The sequence below is a fragment of the Ruditapes philippinarum genome, unplaced genomic scaffold (assembly GCF_026571515.1).
Source record: "Ruditapes philippinarum isolate M1 unplaced genomic scaffold, ASM2657151v2 ctg5933_1_1_1_1, whole genome shotgun sequence".
Classification (NCBI taxonomy): Eukaryota; Metazoa; Mollusca; class Bivalvia; order Venerida; family Veneridae; genus Ruditapes; species Ruditapes philippinarum.
Genome location: NW_026853273.1, coordinates 35,137 through 55,131, shown reverse-complemented (window position 1 = coordinate 55,131; position 19,995 = coordinate 35,137). Strand labels below are relative to the sequence as shown.

The following is a 19,995-nucleotide window of genomic DNA, read 5'->3' as shown; positions in this document are numbered from 1 at the left end:
CAAAAAAGTAAAGATGTACTTCGCTTAATACTGCCTATTATAGTATATAATAGTCAATGCAAAGAGATTGAACAAAGGTCAGAAAGAACAGGCTAACCTTTAATATAAAGAGTTATTCTGTTTGAAAAAACATCTGGATTTCCTGACTGTGAAGCCTTACAATAAACTTGTTTGTTATGGTCGGAGATAACTGGATAAAATGTTAATGTAGACACTGTGACAATCTCCCTTTTCTTCTCATCGTTTTCTCCTATATACCAGATAATTGTGGCTGTTGGTCTACTTTCACTTGCTGTACATGTCAATGTTTTAGATACACCATTTATTACTTCTAGTGTTCTTGATGATATAGTGTTGCCATCCTTTAGTGTAACATTAGCTACCTTCACTGAAATAAATGTATATGATACTCTTAAAAAAGATAAATTTCTCAAATGCATATAATTTTGAAAGCAGAAGTTAAATGCAATGGAAGAATAAACAGAAAATGGCATGGCCAATAACACATGTGTTTACATTATTTGTTATAAGCTAAGAGATTATATGATCACAAACTATTTCAGTATTCTAACTAATGACAATTTAATCAAACGTATTTTTTTTTTATTTTTATTGAACGTGCAAATATTATAAGCAGTCACAAAATGAACATAACTGTGGCAAAAATAACCTATAGCAAAAAGTAGTTCAGTACCCATTCTGTCTTACTACAGCATGTTTAACTTTAAAATGATAAAATCTTGTTTTCAAAACATCCTATCTAAATTTAACTATAGAATCGTTATCATACATTAAAACTGCAAAATTGTACTCACCTTTTACATACAGTGACGCAAGGTTTGAAGACACAGCTTGGCTTTCAGACTGTATATTAAATGCTTTACAGTAGACTTGTTTCTTATTATCAGAATATTCTGGTGTGAATGTAAAGCTTGAACTTGTAGTAGTTTCTCTTTTTTGTTCCTGGCCTCCAAAATACCAGATGATAGTTGTTGTTGGTCTGCTAACACTAGATGTACACGTCAATGTATGAGGTTCCCCACTGTTTACTTCTAATGAATTTGATGGAATTGAACTTTCATCTTTCAAAGTCACTGTTGAAACACGTACTGAAGCATGATGGGACACAAGAAGAAACAGTTGTTTGAGACTTTATACATTTTCTCAGAGCACGCCTTTTAAAGTATACTTGTAAAATAACAGTAAATATTTTCCCACCTTTCCCCATCTAACTGGTTTTCAGAATAATTTGAATGTTGGGAAAGGCAAGCATTTTGTCTGACTATTTGAAATAAGGAGGAAAATAGGAATAAATAGCGTATGAAAAACTAAGCTAAAATGTGTCGTCTCGCCATGGATGTCCCCGCAAGCAGCCAATAATTCAAATGTTATAATATTTAGTTCCAAATTTTCTTGCACAAACTAATTTTTTTTTATTCTAAGTTCAAAACCCATAAAGCTATTCAATGTTAACATACACCATTTTTATACAACGTTCTAGGCCCTGAAACTTTCAGGGTTAACCTTTTGTAAATTGCATATTGCATAAATGAAATCGAGGTAATGACTACGTACATTTCCCTAAAAGTTTGAGTGCCAAAACTGAAATTTTTTTCAAACATTCAAGAGAGATAACTTTGTCCAAAACCATTTAACCAGGACCAAATTCAAATTGACCTGCTTATTCCTAAGATGCATCTTAATGTCAAATTTTAGATGAATGTGTACAACTATTGTGGACGGAACCATACATTTCTTTTTTTTTTCAAAGTTCAAGAGGGATAACTCTGTCAGTAATCATCAAACCATGACTAAATTCAAACTAATTTAACTAAGCAAAGAGGAAGAGGATAAGCGACAGACCTGAAATCAAATTCCATGGTATGGGACCACATGTTCATGCTATATACTAAATATTAAGAGACTGTTATAAGAAGGTGCTGAGGAAACTGATACGAAAACACCAGCCAACCTACCCGCTCGCCGCCCGACATTCACCAAAGTATAACCCCAGTTTACATATATGGAACCCGGCTATATATACTATGATCATATGTTAAGATGATGTTATAACCTATTGAGTGGCTCAATATTTGCGCATGTGCAGAACAGAATTTTCCCCTACAATACTACGTCATGAAATATCATGATAAACAAAGGGGTATGTTAGTAAATAAAGTACTGAATTAACATTATTTAACGGTTTTTTTTCTTGGAAATGGAAAGTGTCTTTACAATTCCAAAACAAAACAATGACCTTGGAATTGAAACAAAAATAAAACGCTTATGACAGGAATATATTGTGTACGGTAAATTGATTGTCCGGTAAATATAAAGGATCCCCGTATAGTGCTAGCAGAATAATTACTGCTACAGAAAGTGGTCTTACCATAAAAAGTATTTTAGGTAAATTATGAGCTAAAACTAAATATTCTGGCTCTTACTTTTGTAGTTTTATTATTAATAGAAGTTAAATTGAACTTATGATATCAAATTTATTAATTCTTGCTGGCTAAATTCAATAAATATATATAACATGTTCTTATCTCAGTTTATAGTAAAGTACTGATAAAGAACCAGATAATAAGACAGTTTGAAATATTCGAAAGTAGACCAGTCTGTAAACATGACAAGCAGTATATTTACCTGCAAATCTGACATCTAGAGATGCTGGAGTAAAACGTTGATCTATTGCACCAGTAATTGATATAGCACCACACTGAAACTTCACAGTGGTATCTGTATTGTCAGTAAACTGTGTGTATCTTGATAGAGTTAATGCTGATGTATATATTTTTTCTGAGTCAGTACAATCTCCAGTTTTCTCTGTGACAGGTGCTGTTGTTGGCCATTCTTGACGTGATCCACCAGTCTATAATGCAACAAAGGTTTAAATTAAATAACTAGCATAATTGACGTTATATTTAATTAAAGATATGGCTAATAATGAAATAAGTATATTTTGTATTTTTAGTTCGTGTTTGGTGCCGGATGGTTTATCAATTTATAAGTTTTATATATAATTCATAAGTGATCAAAATTACCTTATTATAATACCATATAAAATTTGGTGCAGGATATGCACATCCTGTACTACAGCTTAAGGTCACTGAAGTTTGAACTAAGTCTTGATTCTGGCTCGGTGGATTATCATACTGTAGTGATGGAGTAATTGCTGGAATGAAACAAATAAATAGTATCTTAAAAGACAATAAACCTGTTATTTAATTCTATCAAGTAAAACAAGTTTGTTTAAAACCATAGATATACTAAAAAGATGCTTGAATTGAATTGAATGCATATGCACAGCAATTATGGAAAAGAATGTTAACATCAAATGTGCAACAAAACCACGTATTTTATCTTAAACAATTATTTACGCGTGTCGCTAAATGCAGTAGATTCATCAGAATGTATAACTGACGTGACGTCAAATAAACAATGTGACGCAATAAAGCGGCAAAATTCAACGTTACGTTCAAAGTCCTCGCAGCGGTTTCTTCTATTGTTCAGTTCAGTTATTGTTACCAATCGTGCCAAATCGCAGTTTGATCACGAGAGGCAGTTGTGAACCAAATGGCGTCTATACAAAAGTTATTTTCAGAACTAGTACCAGTTTGGCATTAGTTTAATATAAACAACAAGCATAATGCAAGAACATGACAAAGATACAATAACTGATCTGGTTATCAATCCAGCCAATATTTCTTTGTACGCTAACTTGAATTCAGATTTGCAACTTAAAAAAGAAATCCCTTTTTAAAAAAACCTTTATAATTGTGTTTTGTGAAGGTTTATTGATAGATTAGGGTTGCAAGTGTTAATTAAATATTCATTCAGACTCCGAATATTATCGGACGTTGAGAAGACATTCTTCTCCTGGTCGTTTCGATTTTGGTCTTTCAATGCCGTGGTTATTTCTACTATAAACAGTATGTGTGACATGACCTATGTTGTTATAGCTTAATTGTCGATTGAATGGGCTATATTCAGTGATCTCACTTATCAATCAAAGGCAAATCATTATATATTAAGTAATGTTAAAATCAATATTTACGCGAACCATTTATATTATCAAAGAGGCCAAAAATGTTTGTATTAATGAAAATGGATAAAATAAATTGGTTGATTTTGCAAAAATATTAATAAAAAATATGAATATTTTCAACTAGATTACTTGATTTTAATATGAGAAATTAAACATTTTGCATCAAAAATCAGAAGACTTTTTAATTTCCTATAGAAGGATGTGAATTATTGTGGAAAGTGTATGATAATTTTTTTGAATACTTTGTTTATTCCTTTTTATGCAATTACACTATATTTTCCATAAAATATATTTTAAACTAGATGCTCAAGGGCACGTGTCGAGCCCGCTGTCACATCTGACCTTGATGAATGACCTTGAGTTTTGACCTAGTCAAACGGGTCTTGAGCGTGACATGCCGTCTCATGATATTGAACATTTGTGTCTGGTAATTTGAAATTCCACCATCTAGTGATATAGTTATGGTGCGGACAAGCTGCTTGAGACAATTTTGTTGCATTTTATCTTAAAGTATAACCTTGTCCTTTGACCTTGCCACATAGTTCTTGTGCGTGGCACACGATTTTAAGATGTTAAACATTTCTGCTAGGTTATTTGAAATTCCACCGGCTAGTGATAGAGTTATGGTGCGGACAAGCTGTTTGAAACAATTGTGTTGCATTGACCTTAAAGTATAACCTTGACCTTTGAGCTAGTCACACGGTTATTGCACCCGACACGCCGTCTCATTATTGTGAACATTTGTGCTTACCAATTTGAATTTCTGCCTACTATTGACAGAGTTAGCACCCTGATAAGCATTATCTCGCCGTTAGTTAAATTTTGACCTTTTACCTAGTCAGACAGGTCATGCGTGTGATATGCCGTCTCACAATATTGAACATTTGTGTCAGGTTATTTGACATTCCACCAACTAGTGATAGAGTTATGGTACGGACAAACTGTTTGAAACAATTATGTTGCATTTGACCTTAAAGTGTAACCTTGACCTTTGAGCTAGTCATACGGTTCTTGCGCCCGACACGCCGTCTCATTTTTTTGAACATTTGTGCTAACCAATTTGAATTTCTGCTTACCATTGGAAGAGTAACCACCCTGGCAAATTTTATCCCACCTTTAGTTAGATCTTGACCTTTGACCTAGCCACACTGTTCTTGCGCACAAAACGCCATATCTTGATGTTGAACATGTGTCTCATGTTATTTGAAATTCCACCATCTAGTGATAGAGTTATGGTGCGGACAAGATGTTTGAAACAATTTTTTGTTTGCATTTGACCTTGAAGTGTAACCTTGACCTTGCCACATCCTTATTGCGCATGACACACCGTCTCATTATTGTGAACATTTGTGTAAACTTATTTGAAATTCTTCTTACAAATTCTGCTCTCCTCAATCGGGCTCGACAGCAATTAAGTCTGCAAAATGGTCTATACGTTAAATAATTTGCATTCTCTTTGTACCTGTAATGTTATCAATAGCTATTGACAATAAGACATGGCAAGAAAACACTTAAGAAAGCTATTTGCAACAATATAAATACAGGTCAATAATAAAATTAAATTCTATCAGTTATATGCACTAAATTTCACGCTACATAATTCAACTGTATAAATTAAATGTATCTGCTGTACCCAGGATTTTTAATAACAGCTCCCCATACCTTTTTAACGCGTGTATAGATTCTTAGGACAGAAGCATATTTGATGTTGCACAAAGTCTTCATATAAACAATTACATTTGGCACATTTCCAGATATATTTTGAGCAATGAGGTTGCTGATTTTAAAGCTTATTAAGCAAATTTTGGTCGTCTGGACACCAAAATAAGGATGGGAGTCGATATGAAACCCATTTAATTAAACAAATGTAGCTACACTGTATTTCTGTTTTTATGAAATTAACAAAATGCAGTCTTAGGAAGAATGTTAATCTGGGTGAAAAATCTAATTTGAAAAGTGGGAATAACTTTGCTTTGAATAACGTAAGGATTATCTGCGCTTGTAAAATAGCGTCCATGTAAAAAAAAAGTATACCAAATTTGATGTGAATAGCTTTTATATCTTCTGAGAAATGACCTAAATAAAAATGTAACCAACGCCGACGAGAAGGCCAATTTTAGTGCGAAAAGTGGAGCTTAAAAGCGTTATTCTAAATTTATGTCACAATACTGTTGCCCACTGTACTTGTAAAGGACAAATTGCTGCTGAAATTATTATTATTGGTTTACAATAGATATATATCCATGACAAACATACATTTCTATAAAAATAGCATTAATATTGAGGTATGCTGCTTTAAACAGAACAAAACAAAATCTTTATTGTAGACTTGAGCTCTACGCTCCTCGTCTATATAAAAACAATACATATAATACAAAAGTCAATTATAGCATGCATACAGAGAGAGATAAATAAACTTTTTGAACAACATTTTATGTGTAACAGAAACTAATGCAATTCATGAGTACAAATCGCCACAGTAACCCTTGCAATTTCTGAATGTAACGAATTTAATGTTGTTTGTTTTTAACAAATGTCTCTAGTGAAGGTTATACAAAACTTCAAATTATAGCAGTTCGTTGGATCTGATTTTTAAAGCACAATTAAGATTACATGCTAATTTGTTTAAAACATCTATGTTTGTGACTGACATTAATTCAAGAAATTTAAACATGCTAGGTCGTTCATAATAATAACTGTCTATGTAACGTTTCCTAATCCATTTATACTTGGGACACATAATAACAAAATGGAACTCATCTTCAATATCAGAGGAATTACATATTTCACAACGTCTTTCAGTTCTTTCAATTCTATTTTGTCTATACCTTCCTGTTTCGATGCGTAATTTGTGAGCGGATAACCTAAATTTTGTAATAAGTTATCTAAAAAGTCATATTAAACATGCTTATATACAGTTAACACTCTGTTGTTCTCTAAGTTACTTTTCCATTCTTGAGTAAAACAGCCTAACAAACGCTATTAAAATTGTATTATAAATGTGACTTCATTACAATTTAAAAGGTTTTCCCAAACATACCCATAACCAAACGTATATAACATTGGTTTTACATTTGACAGCCAATTAGTTTTATTCATTTGTACGTTTTCCAGCATTATTGAATACACTGTTTTTAAAACACAAATACTAGTTTTTAACACTTTAAACCAAAATTTAAGCACTTTAATTACAGCGGGAATCATCCTAATTCATCATATACACCAGCAGTACTTGTGGATATCTTAACATTTAATACTCGTTTGCAGAACTTCAAGTGTATACGCTCAATCCCTTTACATTTGGTAAAACCCCACACCTCAGCTGAATAATTTAAAATCGATGTTACAAATGAATCGAATAAACTACACATAGTTTTTGGGGAAAACTCGAACTCTTTCGTATTAACTTATAATGTGTTTATTGCTTTAAGCGCTTTACCCACTTACATTTTGGAATTAGATTGAGTCCACCATTTGAACCAAATATGACTCCTAGATAGTTAAAGTTCTCGACTGTTTCTAATGTAATTCTATCGTATGTCCATTTTTCATCAACATGTAATCTTCCATTCTTTCGAAATACCATCACTTTGGATTCTTCCTTGTTTACTTTCAAACCCCATCGATTACAATATGTCTTTAAGTCATTAAAACTCTGGTGAAGATCCTCGATGTTATCCGATAATAGCATCATATCGTCTGCATATAGGAAAAGGATTAGTGTTATATCGCCATAATTAAGACCATTTTCTAGTCCAGATCCTAGGAATAATTCTAGGTCTTCTATAAACATAGGCCAGAAAAGAGGTGAAAAGATTTCTCCTTGGTTTAGACCAACGATTAAGTCCTTGAAATCCGAATATTGGTTATAGTGACTGACACGGCATCTCACGTATTCATACATTGATCTTATAATCCGTAGCATTTTACCATTTATTCCAAGTTTATGCATTTTAAACCATAAAGCATTTCTGTAAACGCTGTCAAAACACTTTTTTCATATCTATAAGTGTAGCATAAAGTCTTTTCCCATCATTAAAACTACTTTCTATTATACTATTTAGACAGATAATCGCATCTGTAGTGGAAAACCCCTTTTTAAATCCGAATTGTGAGTCTGAAATAACATCATGCTTAATGTAGCATATAGAATCGAAGTAAACAATTTTGCTAGAACACTGATTAATGTAATTCCCCTATAGTTATTCACGTCATTTTCGTCGCTTTTCTTGAAAAGCCGTATTATTATCCCATCCATCGAGACAGAAGGAAAATAGCCACTGGAGAATATCTTGTTAAATATGTAAACCAAGTGTGACGTGAGAATATCACTACATTCAATTAAATATTCATTTATAATTTCATCACTCAATGCCGCCTTTCCACGCTTAAGAATTTGATCGCTCGATATTCTTCAGAGCTTGTAATTACAACATCCAGCTCCTCAAATATAGGGTTGTCCGCAGTCAGGTTTTTACTACAAAATTGATCGCTGTTTTCATCAAAAGTAATATTTATTTCTAATGAAAGATTCTTGAAGTACTCATGGAATTGTTCAACAGATATACTACCCCCTTTCATATCTTTTTTCTTTGAAAAATATTTCCAAAAGTCCTTTGGTGTTTTCCTTTTTAAATCCTCGTTTTCTTTCCTTTTGACATGTTTATATTTATTACGATTTGATTTCACAATCTTTTTATACAACGTTTTTTACACATAAGATTAATCCTGTTTTCATCAGTTTTAAATTAATTTAAACAACGCAATGCTTCAAAATAATCCCGTTTTGTTTCTCTAGACGTTATATCAAACCATTCCGCGGGTTTTATAACGGCTTTACTTGGAAATTGCTTCGGTTTTGAAGGACAGTTTTTTTATTTCCTTTGAGAATATTGGCTTCGCAACACAGTTTATTAGATTAACAAATTCGCCCAAATCATTATCTATTATAGAATGGTTTACAGTTTCTAATGTGCCCAAAACATTATTAAACTGGGGCAATTTTAAACCTGGTCTATAGGCTTCACGCTTATCTGGGTCCCATATGTACTTTATTCAACACACGATGTATTAAAACTGTTTATAGCAATAGTGAAGCAAATGATTGCATGATCTGAGAACATGTGAAATGTCTGGATTAATCTGTAATCCTCTTGCTTGAATATAAACAGTCTATAACAGAGCTCCCGCAGAATATATTCGATTCTGTGTCTTTAAAACGCCCGTTACAAATTTGTAAATCAGTGGATTTGCACATGTCTAGAAGCTGGATACCGTTAGAGTTATGATGTTTGTCGATTGTCGGCCGTTCAATTGGTATGTCCAGAACATAATCATGTCTATCCATGACTGAGTTTGTTTAAAATATAGTCTGCTTTTTTACCAACTCTACTATCCAAATGATTGTGTCAAAGATTTTACGAACTACTGTTATGCCGTTTGCAATTGATTCTCGACAGTACAACACTATACCACCACTACATTTTCCATCCGTATACATTTTCCATCAATTTTTAGTTTATTAAACTTAATATAATAGGCTTCCTTTTTACCATCTCTTGCCTTTTTCATGATTTGGATGAGTCTCTTTCTCTGTGCAACAACATCTGAAGGGTATTGATCATGCATGTATAATCCGGTGGCTTTTGAGTCAGCATTTTCCTTAAACGATTTTACAAACTGTTTGGTTTTAAAGTCTTTGAAGGTAACCACAATATTTTTGGGTTTACTCCCTTTCCGAATCCCAGAACTATAAGCTCTTTTGATTTCTATAGATTCTGCTTCATCCTCCAGTATTTTTAAATCGTCCTTGAAGTATTCCTTTACTTAGGTAACAGTTTAAAATATACATCTTTGAGTAAAATATTTTAAACAAAGAAATTTGTTAAAACCTATAAAATCCTTACTGAGTATGTCTAATTTGAATAAAAAATGAATTAACAATGAAGTGGAAGTCACGTTCCCTTTTACAGGACAAGTAAAGTTTGTCTTTTCTTAAAAAAAACTGCCAGTTTTTTTTTAACGACACTATATATTCACATTGTGACGACCTATAGCGTGCAGAGTTTTAAACATGAAATATCTACTTTGTGTGAAGTCAAAACATGTTTATTTTATATTTACAAAGAGACTGTGTTGCAATTACCAATAATTCCTGATATCAAATTTGAGCATAGTTTACCTTTAAAGAAAGTATTAATATTAATTGAGCTTGATGATTTATATATCTAACAATAGCGTATTTAATTATGTGCTTAGATTACGAGAGTCACAGGTTGTACACAGACTATACATAAAATTCCAACACTCCTCGTGGTTTTGTCACTACACAAAGAAGAAAAATGCCGGTGTTAAACTGCCATTAAACACTGGTTAGGAAAGGGACTACTTGTAATGCGGCTGTTATGTTTTCTCTTTCGGTTATGTGGTTTACAAAAATGATTAATCAAACCCTGATGTTAACATAATATAATCTAGTCTGAGACGTATGTTTTTATTGTTGAAAACTTGATAAAATAACTTTTTTCTTATTATTTCTTTTGTTTAATAATTTCTATATCAAAGCAACAGTAGGGTGCGAATAAGTACAGCGCTAGATACGAAATTCGGCACAGGCAGTAGTATTCTTTTGAAAAAAATACATAAGTGATCTTCCTTATTTTATCTCGTTAGAATCGAGATAATATTCGAAATTCGGCACCGGAAGAATCTCCGCTTGACAAAATAACATTAGTGATCTTCCTTATTTTATCTGGTTAGAATCGAAATAATATCGATCTGAGCTGTGTTTATCGGATATTTAACACCGGCTCTGTCGTTTTGATGCTCAGGCCTACGGCCTTCGTAGTCAATTCATACGCATCAAAACTCAAAACCGGTGTTAATAGCCGATAAACAGCGGTCAGACCGATGTTATTTTTAAATACACATATTCTTGATATTTTCTATAAAGGTATGCCAGTCCAGGCTGTAAAAAAGCAGGTCTGTACTCGCCATCTGTTTTATTTGTCAATCAATATAAATGCTGGATATTTTATATTTTTTTGGGCGGGGATGGACAGAGGAGCAATCCTTACACCTGATCCTACTGTCCAGTCATGTTAATAGAATGCCATTATTTCCTTCAGCAAATGTCTAAACTGTCTATGTAACATACATGTGCATTTTGTGTATTGGCGATATCTTAAGAACAAGACTCTTTACCAGAACAAAAATATCTCATAATCTAGCTTTGGTGCGTCAAAATATTTTGCCTATGATAATGTATTCTTTGCAGGAAAAACTAAGGTCACTGATGTGTAGTAACCTTTTTATAATGTGTAATTGCATTATTTACATTTTTACAATTTGTGTATTTTATTGATAGTCTGAAAAAGTACTTGTTTACACCTGTTTTGATTGTTAAGCTCCATATTCTTAAGTTTTATCATTTTGATGCCAAGATTAAAGTAGTACAAGCTAAAACTTAGAAAAATAACATGCTAGACATGGTTTTAGAGAATAACAGCTACACATCTCCCATTAAAAAAAATATATATATAAAATCAATGTGTATGTCTGTATGACACAAATAAGAAAAATACACGTAGTTATAATTTTGGTTTGTTTGCATTTTAGTATTACGGTCATGAGAGTGTTTCAGTAAAAGATGCTCTCATATTTTTAAAAACCGTTCTTGTCAATCATTATTCATTTGTTTCATCATAATGAATTTTGTATTAACTGGAAAATAAAAAAAAATATATAAAAAAAAACAATAGATTTTAAAAAAGTATGTCAGAAGTTCTGATATATTGGACTGTTAAGTTAGAGAGATATATTGGACTGTTAAGTTAGAGATATATGCCGAAGAACGAAGGAGAAATCACTGCTTGAAGTTTACGTTTAGATAAAATTAAACGTACTTATTGTAAAAATACATAAAAAAAACATATCGCGCTTACATATATCAAAAAATAAAATATATAAAATTCGTAACAGGAAACATTGTCAGCCTGATTCATAATAAAGTTTTATAAGTTGCATTATCATTGGTTGGATTTTACGTCGCACTAGCACAGTTTTTCCGGCTCTTCAGTCGCATCTGCACCAAGTCAAGTTTCTTACATGTCACATTTAAGTACGCTTAATAAATGGCCCTTTCAACATATTATAAGGCGCATTTCTTACTAAAATGTCTTATTAAGATTGCCCAGAATGTAAACCTATGTCCATGCTAAGAAAAACATGTTTCTATAAAATGTGTAAATAAAAGCGGGAAAATTATTTAATTAGCTAAAAACAATAAGTGGTGTCCCTCTTTTCATTTTTTTCAGCACAGACAGGCACCTGAGTAGAACCACCGACGTTCCGTTAGCTAGCTGGATAGCTTTCTCACATGTACATGTGCGACGACGTAGCAATCAAATGCAGTATTAAAGCATAGACTGCCAAACGGGAAGCACGTGTTATGTGTAAAACCTAATTGTTTCTATTTTAATTTTATAACAAATACTTGTGACATAAAATTGGATTAAATATCACTTTAGTATTCAGTCCATTTGAATAAAGTGCTTTCAAGTAAGCAGTCGGTTCATGTTATAAATTCGATATTATCTAAGAATGATCACTTGAATTAAAAGCGTTGCTAATATATAATATTTATTATTATATGATTTAAATATAGCTGCAATCTCATTGGTCCAAACAGTAGTCAACAGAACTTTTTATAAAATCATATTTACTGGGTGAAGTATCATATTCACTAGCTGAATTGGATTTTCCCAGTCTAAAAATAGATTGAGACTCATATTCAATGATCATACACCGTAGACTGTTAATTACGCGTGTTGATTAAAAAATAATTGTTGCTTTTTGTTCTTTATGGCATAATTCTCGATTAAAATATCAATACTTTACTATTATACTTAAAGGTTACATCGCAATGATGAGTATAAACTTGAATTATTTTTGTATGCGCAGCGTTCGCGTAGTCGTTGCACGCCTAACACGTGCGTCTTTTTTCCCGCGCTTCAACGAGGCAAAATTTGTACATGTATAATTATAATTAAGGTTGTACTTTGTGATTTTTTTCTAATTTCTAATTATTCATATAATAAAACAATTATTGACTAGTGAACCATTGAATATGATGTGATATTCACCGGCAGAAAGTCATATTGACCTCGGCTATCGCCTCGGTCAATATGTCATCTGCCGGTGAATATCACATCATATTCAATGGCTCACTAGTCAATAATTGTATAATATCGAATATATAGCTATTTTTACGACGGCATACAGGTTGCATTGCTTTACCAATATACAGATTTCTTCATTTTACAAGAAAATACACGTATGACATCATAAGTTTTCTGTTAGTATAGTATATATCACATGTGACCTGACATGACTTTGAAAGAATGTAACTTGTATATTTCTATAATGTGATAAAACGTGCATTTTTACACTTGTTACACATTAATCTAAAATTTGAGTGACAAAAGATTTCACTACAAAATCTTGAAAATGACAAGGCCTTTTTTAGACAAAAATAGCTTTTAAATTATCATAAACATAACGGACAGTTTTGTTTTTGGATATTTCCAGTAAAGCCCAATACATGTACTTAAAATATTTTCGCAACGGTGTTAGGAAGGAAGAAATTATTTGCAGCTTGTCTTTTTTAATATTACATGACACTTATTGGACATAATTTTATGGTTATACCCGAACAGTCACTATAAATGATTTGTTAAAGAAATTCATTGAATATTTGTCAAAGATTGCATATTATTTATTTATTTATTATTAGTTTAATTCGATTAATCTTTATTTGGTCGATAGTTTGAAAGGATACATACTGTATACAGTAAGCTGCATGAATTTTCTCTGGTTGTTCACGGCACATGTCCAATATTTCTGGTCTTCTGATCTATTGAGATTAGTGACTGTAATAGTAATACCACTGCTGCTAGTGCTGAATGTATGTCTTGGAGCAGTTCCTATACATATTGATGGGTTACACGCTACTAATGATGGAGCAGTAGTAATATCTGCTGGAGGAATGGAGGCTGTCTTATAGACCCTCACAAGATCACCACTAGTAAATTGTGATATCTCACATATAATTTGTATATCAGCCCCCTTCACAGGTACCTTGTTGTCTTTGATGTATATTTGTTGTACGGTGCCTATAAAATATATTATAATAATTACAAAAACGTTTAAGTAAAAGTACAATGGTATATAATGGAAAGTCTATAATATAATGAATAATTACGTTGATAGTATTTTAGTATCAAACATAACGACAAACCATAAAAGAATTATACATGGAAATTGCAGGCAAGTGTGTGATACATAATCCGATATTACATATATTCATATAGCTGATAATAAAGTGTACCAAATAAAATATTATTATTGATATGAATGGTCAGTCTAAATGATTCCTCATTTTAGTTCAAGCAGCATTTAATAAGAAAATCATAACAAGAGCCACAGCAATGCGGGGACATCGCTCGACATTTTTCTTCTTAAAGCAAAGAAATAGACGGTTTAAACAAATCAATAAATTGAAAATTAAAGAAAAAAAACTAGTAGGTTATTTCTTTTTAATACTCCGCACCCATAGGCGCGGAGCTATTTGTGTTGAATATTTTTTTTGTCCATGGGCCCGGATTATATCAATTAATCCCTTGATTTACAGCTAAAAATAAATTCGGAAGCACGATATCCTTTCGATTTCTATTATGTTAAGTCATATATTGCTCTCCCCTTTGGTTATTCGTAGCATGTCATATTAATGAATAAGAACGGGAATAAAGCTTTAAAAAGGTATGACCTTAACATTGAGAAAATCCGAAAATCTATTTATAGAAGTAGTTTAATTAACCGCTTTGGTAATTGAACGAACTGGAGAATTTTGCAGAATGAAATGCACACATATTCAACTTTTAATTGCACCCTTTATAACTTATCGAAAAATATTTAAGTAAAAAATAGCTCCCCTGATTATTTAAATCGACCCTGGTTTCCCGAATTTTTGCAATTAAAGTTGATTCCATTTTGTTTGGAGGCAATCGGTTTGAGTGGAATGTTAATTTGCCGAATACTGCGACTGTATTTTCACAACAGAAACTTTCGTCAAGGTGTTGTGGAATTATTGATAGGAATGTAAACACACTGTTGGGTCAGACGAGGCTTTTGAAGCAATTCAACAAAATATAGATTTATCTCCCAATAAATCAATTAACAAAAGCTCTTTATTTATAACCTTTATAACCTATGTCGAGTAGCTTTTATATCTTTGACTCGCATGAACATGATGTTATTGAATTTCCTCATACCCTATGATACCTGTCTAAAGTACAGTGATAAATAATGTTTCAATATATCAACATGCAATGTAAATATTTACATGATTTTAAATGTACCATTATTTTTGTTAACACGTAAAACAATCTAATCTTGAATTTGTTATTTTAAAAATGCATCCCAAATGTTTCATTCCAGTGTGTGTTCTTCTTTCAGTATTTATCTGAGACTCAAACTATAGCTACTGTATCTTAAGTCCAAGACATCAAAAGAAACCATTTTTCTTAATTTGAAAAAATGCCTGTTATATTACAATATTATTCTATTTTGTTTTTATTTTGATATGCTGTTTGCATATTTGTTACAATTTGACTACTGTTTTGTATGTTCCAATGAAAATACATTTAATATTTTTATTTTTAGCAAGTCGACCAAAGTTCATGATGAACAATGTCTTTCGTCCGCCCATTCATCTATGATATACATGTACAATTCTGGTAAAATCTAATAAACCATTGAAAAGTTTAAAAGAATAGCTGGTCTAGATGTCAGCTAGTTCATCGTCACTTGCTGTTTGACTTGTTTGGACGCCATTTGATGTTTTGCATTATTGCTTTCTTGTTTAACATGATATACCATTTGGCGTGAAACATGTAACGGACACTTTGAAAATAAAGTCGATTTGGCTTATTTACATGTGGATTTTGATATTACCTACCGTGATTAGTTGTTGATATTTGTAGAAATTGAGTGGCATTATAGGTGAAAAAGAAAATGTACATGTTTTGATATTTTTGTCATCTAACATTACTGACTAAAGTAGTGCCACACACAGAACAATGTTGCACTACTGTCATGTCACTTTACAATTACAAGTCCTGTTTGTATTGGAATAACTTTCTTTACCAGGTAGGGATCAGTGAAAGCTTTTTCTTAAGTTTAATATCTGGCCCCTCTATCATAGACAGTGTATACGATAAGTAAAATGATGCAAATTTAAATGATTTACAAAAACATCGGGAAAATGACTAGTCCTTAATCTAAATAGAAACTGACTTGTGAGTAGAAATAATTTTGTATGGTATCTGTAATGAGCGCATTTTTTTGCACGGAGCTTCTCAATTGCTGCATTGCAGCAACATTTGTACTTGTTTGAATAGACCTCTCCAGTTACACTTGTGTTTGTCCAAATACATGTATCAAAAAGTCATTGATATAAATCTGCTGTATTTATCTACAAAATACGTTTAAGATATAAGATATCTAAACATTTTATTTTACGTGTTAATATCGGGATAATAATTGCCTGTAGAATTTTTATAATATTCGATTTTTGTCACGCTTATATTTCACCTTGTCATTTACTGACAGATAACTTGGGTTTTAACGTTGTTTTGCTATTACTTAAAATAGATTTTTATTGCGATTTGTCCCCTTATCAAGATTGATATCTTATAAAAGCATTTAGTAACCAAAAGTTCTGAAAATGCTATGTTACGGAATTTCGGAAGCGGTCATTTGACTTTTTTTTAAAAAGGATCGTAGCGTTTTATGTATATATGTATGTAGGGTAGACGTCAGGTACCTGCATGAACGGCGGCTATCTTGGCTATCTTGGGATTTTGTTTTTAAGCTAGAACAACAATGTTTGTTGCATTGATCATCTGTCACATTTTCATTAACGTATAAATATAGTAAAAAAGCAGGTCTCGTTGAGAAGTAATTTACAGGTAGCCAATGAAAATAAATATCTTTATATAGGCTAGTAATAGACCAATTCAGAGATGCAACCTGTTTTTACATTGCCATACAAATGTGTTTGTCTTTTTTTTCACACATTTACATTTTGTTTCGATAAAGCAACAAAACACGACATATACTTATTGACTAATAGTGCAGTGCTTTTTATGTAAAGTGTTACCTAACATTCATCTCCGTTTTTAAATAAGTTATATATAAAATATAAAACAGGAGTCTATATTTATGCCGTATGCACTTAGTATATTTGCATTATCGAAAAAATACTACCAGTATGTGAAAATAATATTTTAAGCTACACATACCTATTTAATTTGTAAATTTAACATATTCCGACATTGAACTTACGTTCATGTTGCTGATTAATATTATGTGTGTATTTTAGAGTGATATTTCTGAACAAGATTATTTTATCTTTTTTTTCAAATCAAAATGTATCTACTCTCTAAATTGCTGAAAAATGTAATATTTTATTACATATTTTGTCTTTTTAGCTCACCAGAACCGAAGGATCAGGTTAAGCTATTAGTATCAAAGGGGGTGCTCCGGCGTCCGTCGTCATGCGTCAACAATCGTCTTGTTCACTTCAAATGCTGGGCAGATTTACTTCAAAATTTGTCTGTAGCATCCTTGTGACAGTCACACTTGAATTCGCTCATTTTATTTCAATTGGCCCCTTTTAGGGGTCAACATAGCTTTAAATAGAAAAACCTGTAACAGAACTAATTGATGGATGATCACCAAACTTTTTCAGTAGCATTCTGTGGTAGTTTTTATCAAGTTTGCTAATATTAATTTGATAAGCAGCTTTTGGGGGTCAACAGAGCTAAAACTAGAAAATAAATCTTTAAACATCTTCTTCTACTGAACTTATTGATGGATGATCACCAAACTTTGTCTGTAGCATTCTTGGGTGGTATTTCATCCAGTTTATTCATATTAATTAAATTAGTCTCGTTTAGGGGTCGCTATGGCTAAAAATAGAAAAAACTTTTAAACATCTTCTTCTACAGAACTAAAGGATTGGTGATCACCAAACTGTGACTGTGGCATTCTTGGGTGATTTTTAATCAATATTGCTTATAATAATTTGATTGGCCCTTTTGGGTGCAGCTAAATCTAAAAATAGAAAATACTTTAATAGCATTTCCTACTAAAATAATTGATAGATGATCACCAAACTTTCTAGCATTCTTACGTAGTATTTTATTCAAGTTTGGTCATATTAAATTGATATGCCCCGTTTAAGCTAAAGCTTAAATGCCCCAGGTCATGGCATTTCTTCAAGTTATTGTTTAAACATATTCTATGCTCAATTTTAATATAAGAAAATACTGACAATGGATAATTTCCAACACTGAAAAGCAGTTGTTTCTGGTGAGCAAATCAGGGCCATAATGGCCATCTTGTCTTATTTTTCTACCAAATAAAGTCTTCTATGGTGTTTTTGTGTGTTGTTGTTATATTTTCATAACCTGTCTGTCGCCGTATTAGGTCTATATACTATTAGGTAGTGAATATTTAAATGCTTACCGCACGGCTATATGTTGTTTTTATAACAACACTCGTAGGATATCTAAAGGGTATAAAGCTATATCTTATGAAAAAAATTAATAAAGTTTATCAACAGTAAAATTGTTTCATTTCCATTATTACACAGTAAGGTGAACGTTTCGGTTGTCTAAAATAGCGTTTTTCGTACGTTCATTTTTCGTATATTGTGCGTGCTTATATCGTACAACGTGCGTTTGATGAAACGCTTTCTCAAGCGAGCATCGTTTACAAGCGTTTAACGTTTGCTTTTGTTCGTGAATCGTTTTTCGTGCGTTTTAGTACCGTGTTTTGCGTTTGTAACTATTGTGAAGTTAATGAATATCTTAGATAGGTATAATTTGTAAATTTAAGGTTTCTTAAACATGTAAAAGATGTTCAGTGTCTCTTTCGTAGAATAGAAATATTATATAATGAAATATGATTGTGATATTTACATTTAAGTTTTTGACCTCTTGGTGAATACCAGATTTCTGTGTGCTTTGCGCTGAAGAATAGTTTCAATCCTATTTTACATACGCTTAGGACTTAATTACTATTTAATTGTAACATTTTCGATACTCAATTCAGCAAACAGATACAAACAAATACTGAATAGTTATAAACCTATTATATATGCAAGTATTTCTTGGAATTTCCTAGGGTTACAGAGCAATGTGAATTAAATTCTATATGGGCTATATGTCAGTCACAGGAAGAGAAAAATGTGCAGCCTGACAGGGACTCGCATCCTTGACCCTCAGAATACCGTACCGCGCTCTACCGACTGAGCTTTTCGGCCGCTTACACATTTTATGTGCTTAATAGTGAACACCTCTAAACCATGACAAATAAGGTTTAATAGTTTAAAAATACAGGCAAATGAATTCTAAGTTAACACTTATTGAAACAAAAACACACACACATTCTTGTGACAAACATTAAAATAACAATATCACGCATGGCAAACTGTCGCTCCACTTCAAAATTGTTGTGTACGGTTAAACGAGCGAACGGCATTTCCGAGATAGAGTGGAAAACCGATTTAAACGGCTGATTGTAAGTATTATTTATGTTTTTGTCTTGTTATTCATTTAAGTTGCCATTTTTCGAAAAACAGAAAATGTAGTTCCGTGTAGGATTGTTTTCGGCTTCCAATGATTTAAGCTATTACATAAACAAACTTATATTAAGGCCGGGATAATTTTTCTCCCTGACGAAGCGAACGACGATTTGTAGAATATTGAACTTCCCAACCATTGAAATGCCATACCCCTCGGATTTTTTTGAAAAAGTGAATCATGATTTTTGACACGGTTATGTACATTTAAAAACGTGTGTCCGTGCAAATTAGATATTAT

General features: G+C 32.1%; 1 protein-coding gene across 1 annotated transcript; it reads right to left on the bottom strand.

Annotated features, from left to right (window-relative positions):
- Positions 1–97: 97 nt before the first annotated feature.
- On the bottom strand, positions 98–14,220 carry LOC132736347 (uncharacterized; the record flags this gene model as incomplete). Its single annotated transcript, XM_060723459.1, has 5 exons — positions 98–388; positions 816–1,109; positions 2,647–2,872; positions 3,045–3,175; positions 13,891–14,220. Coding segments are annotated over 5 exons (1,272 nt in total), but the record flags the coding sequence as incomplete, so codon positions are not given.
- Positions 14,221–19,995: the final 5,775 nt, after the last annotated feature.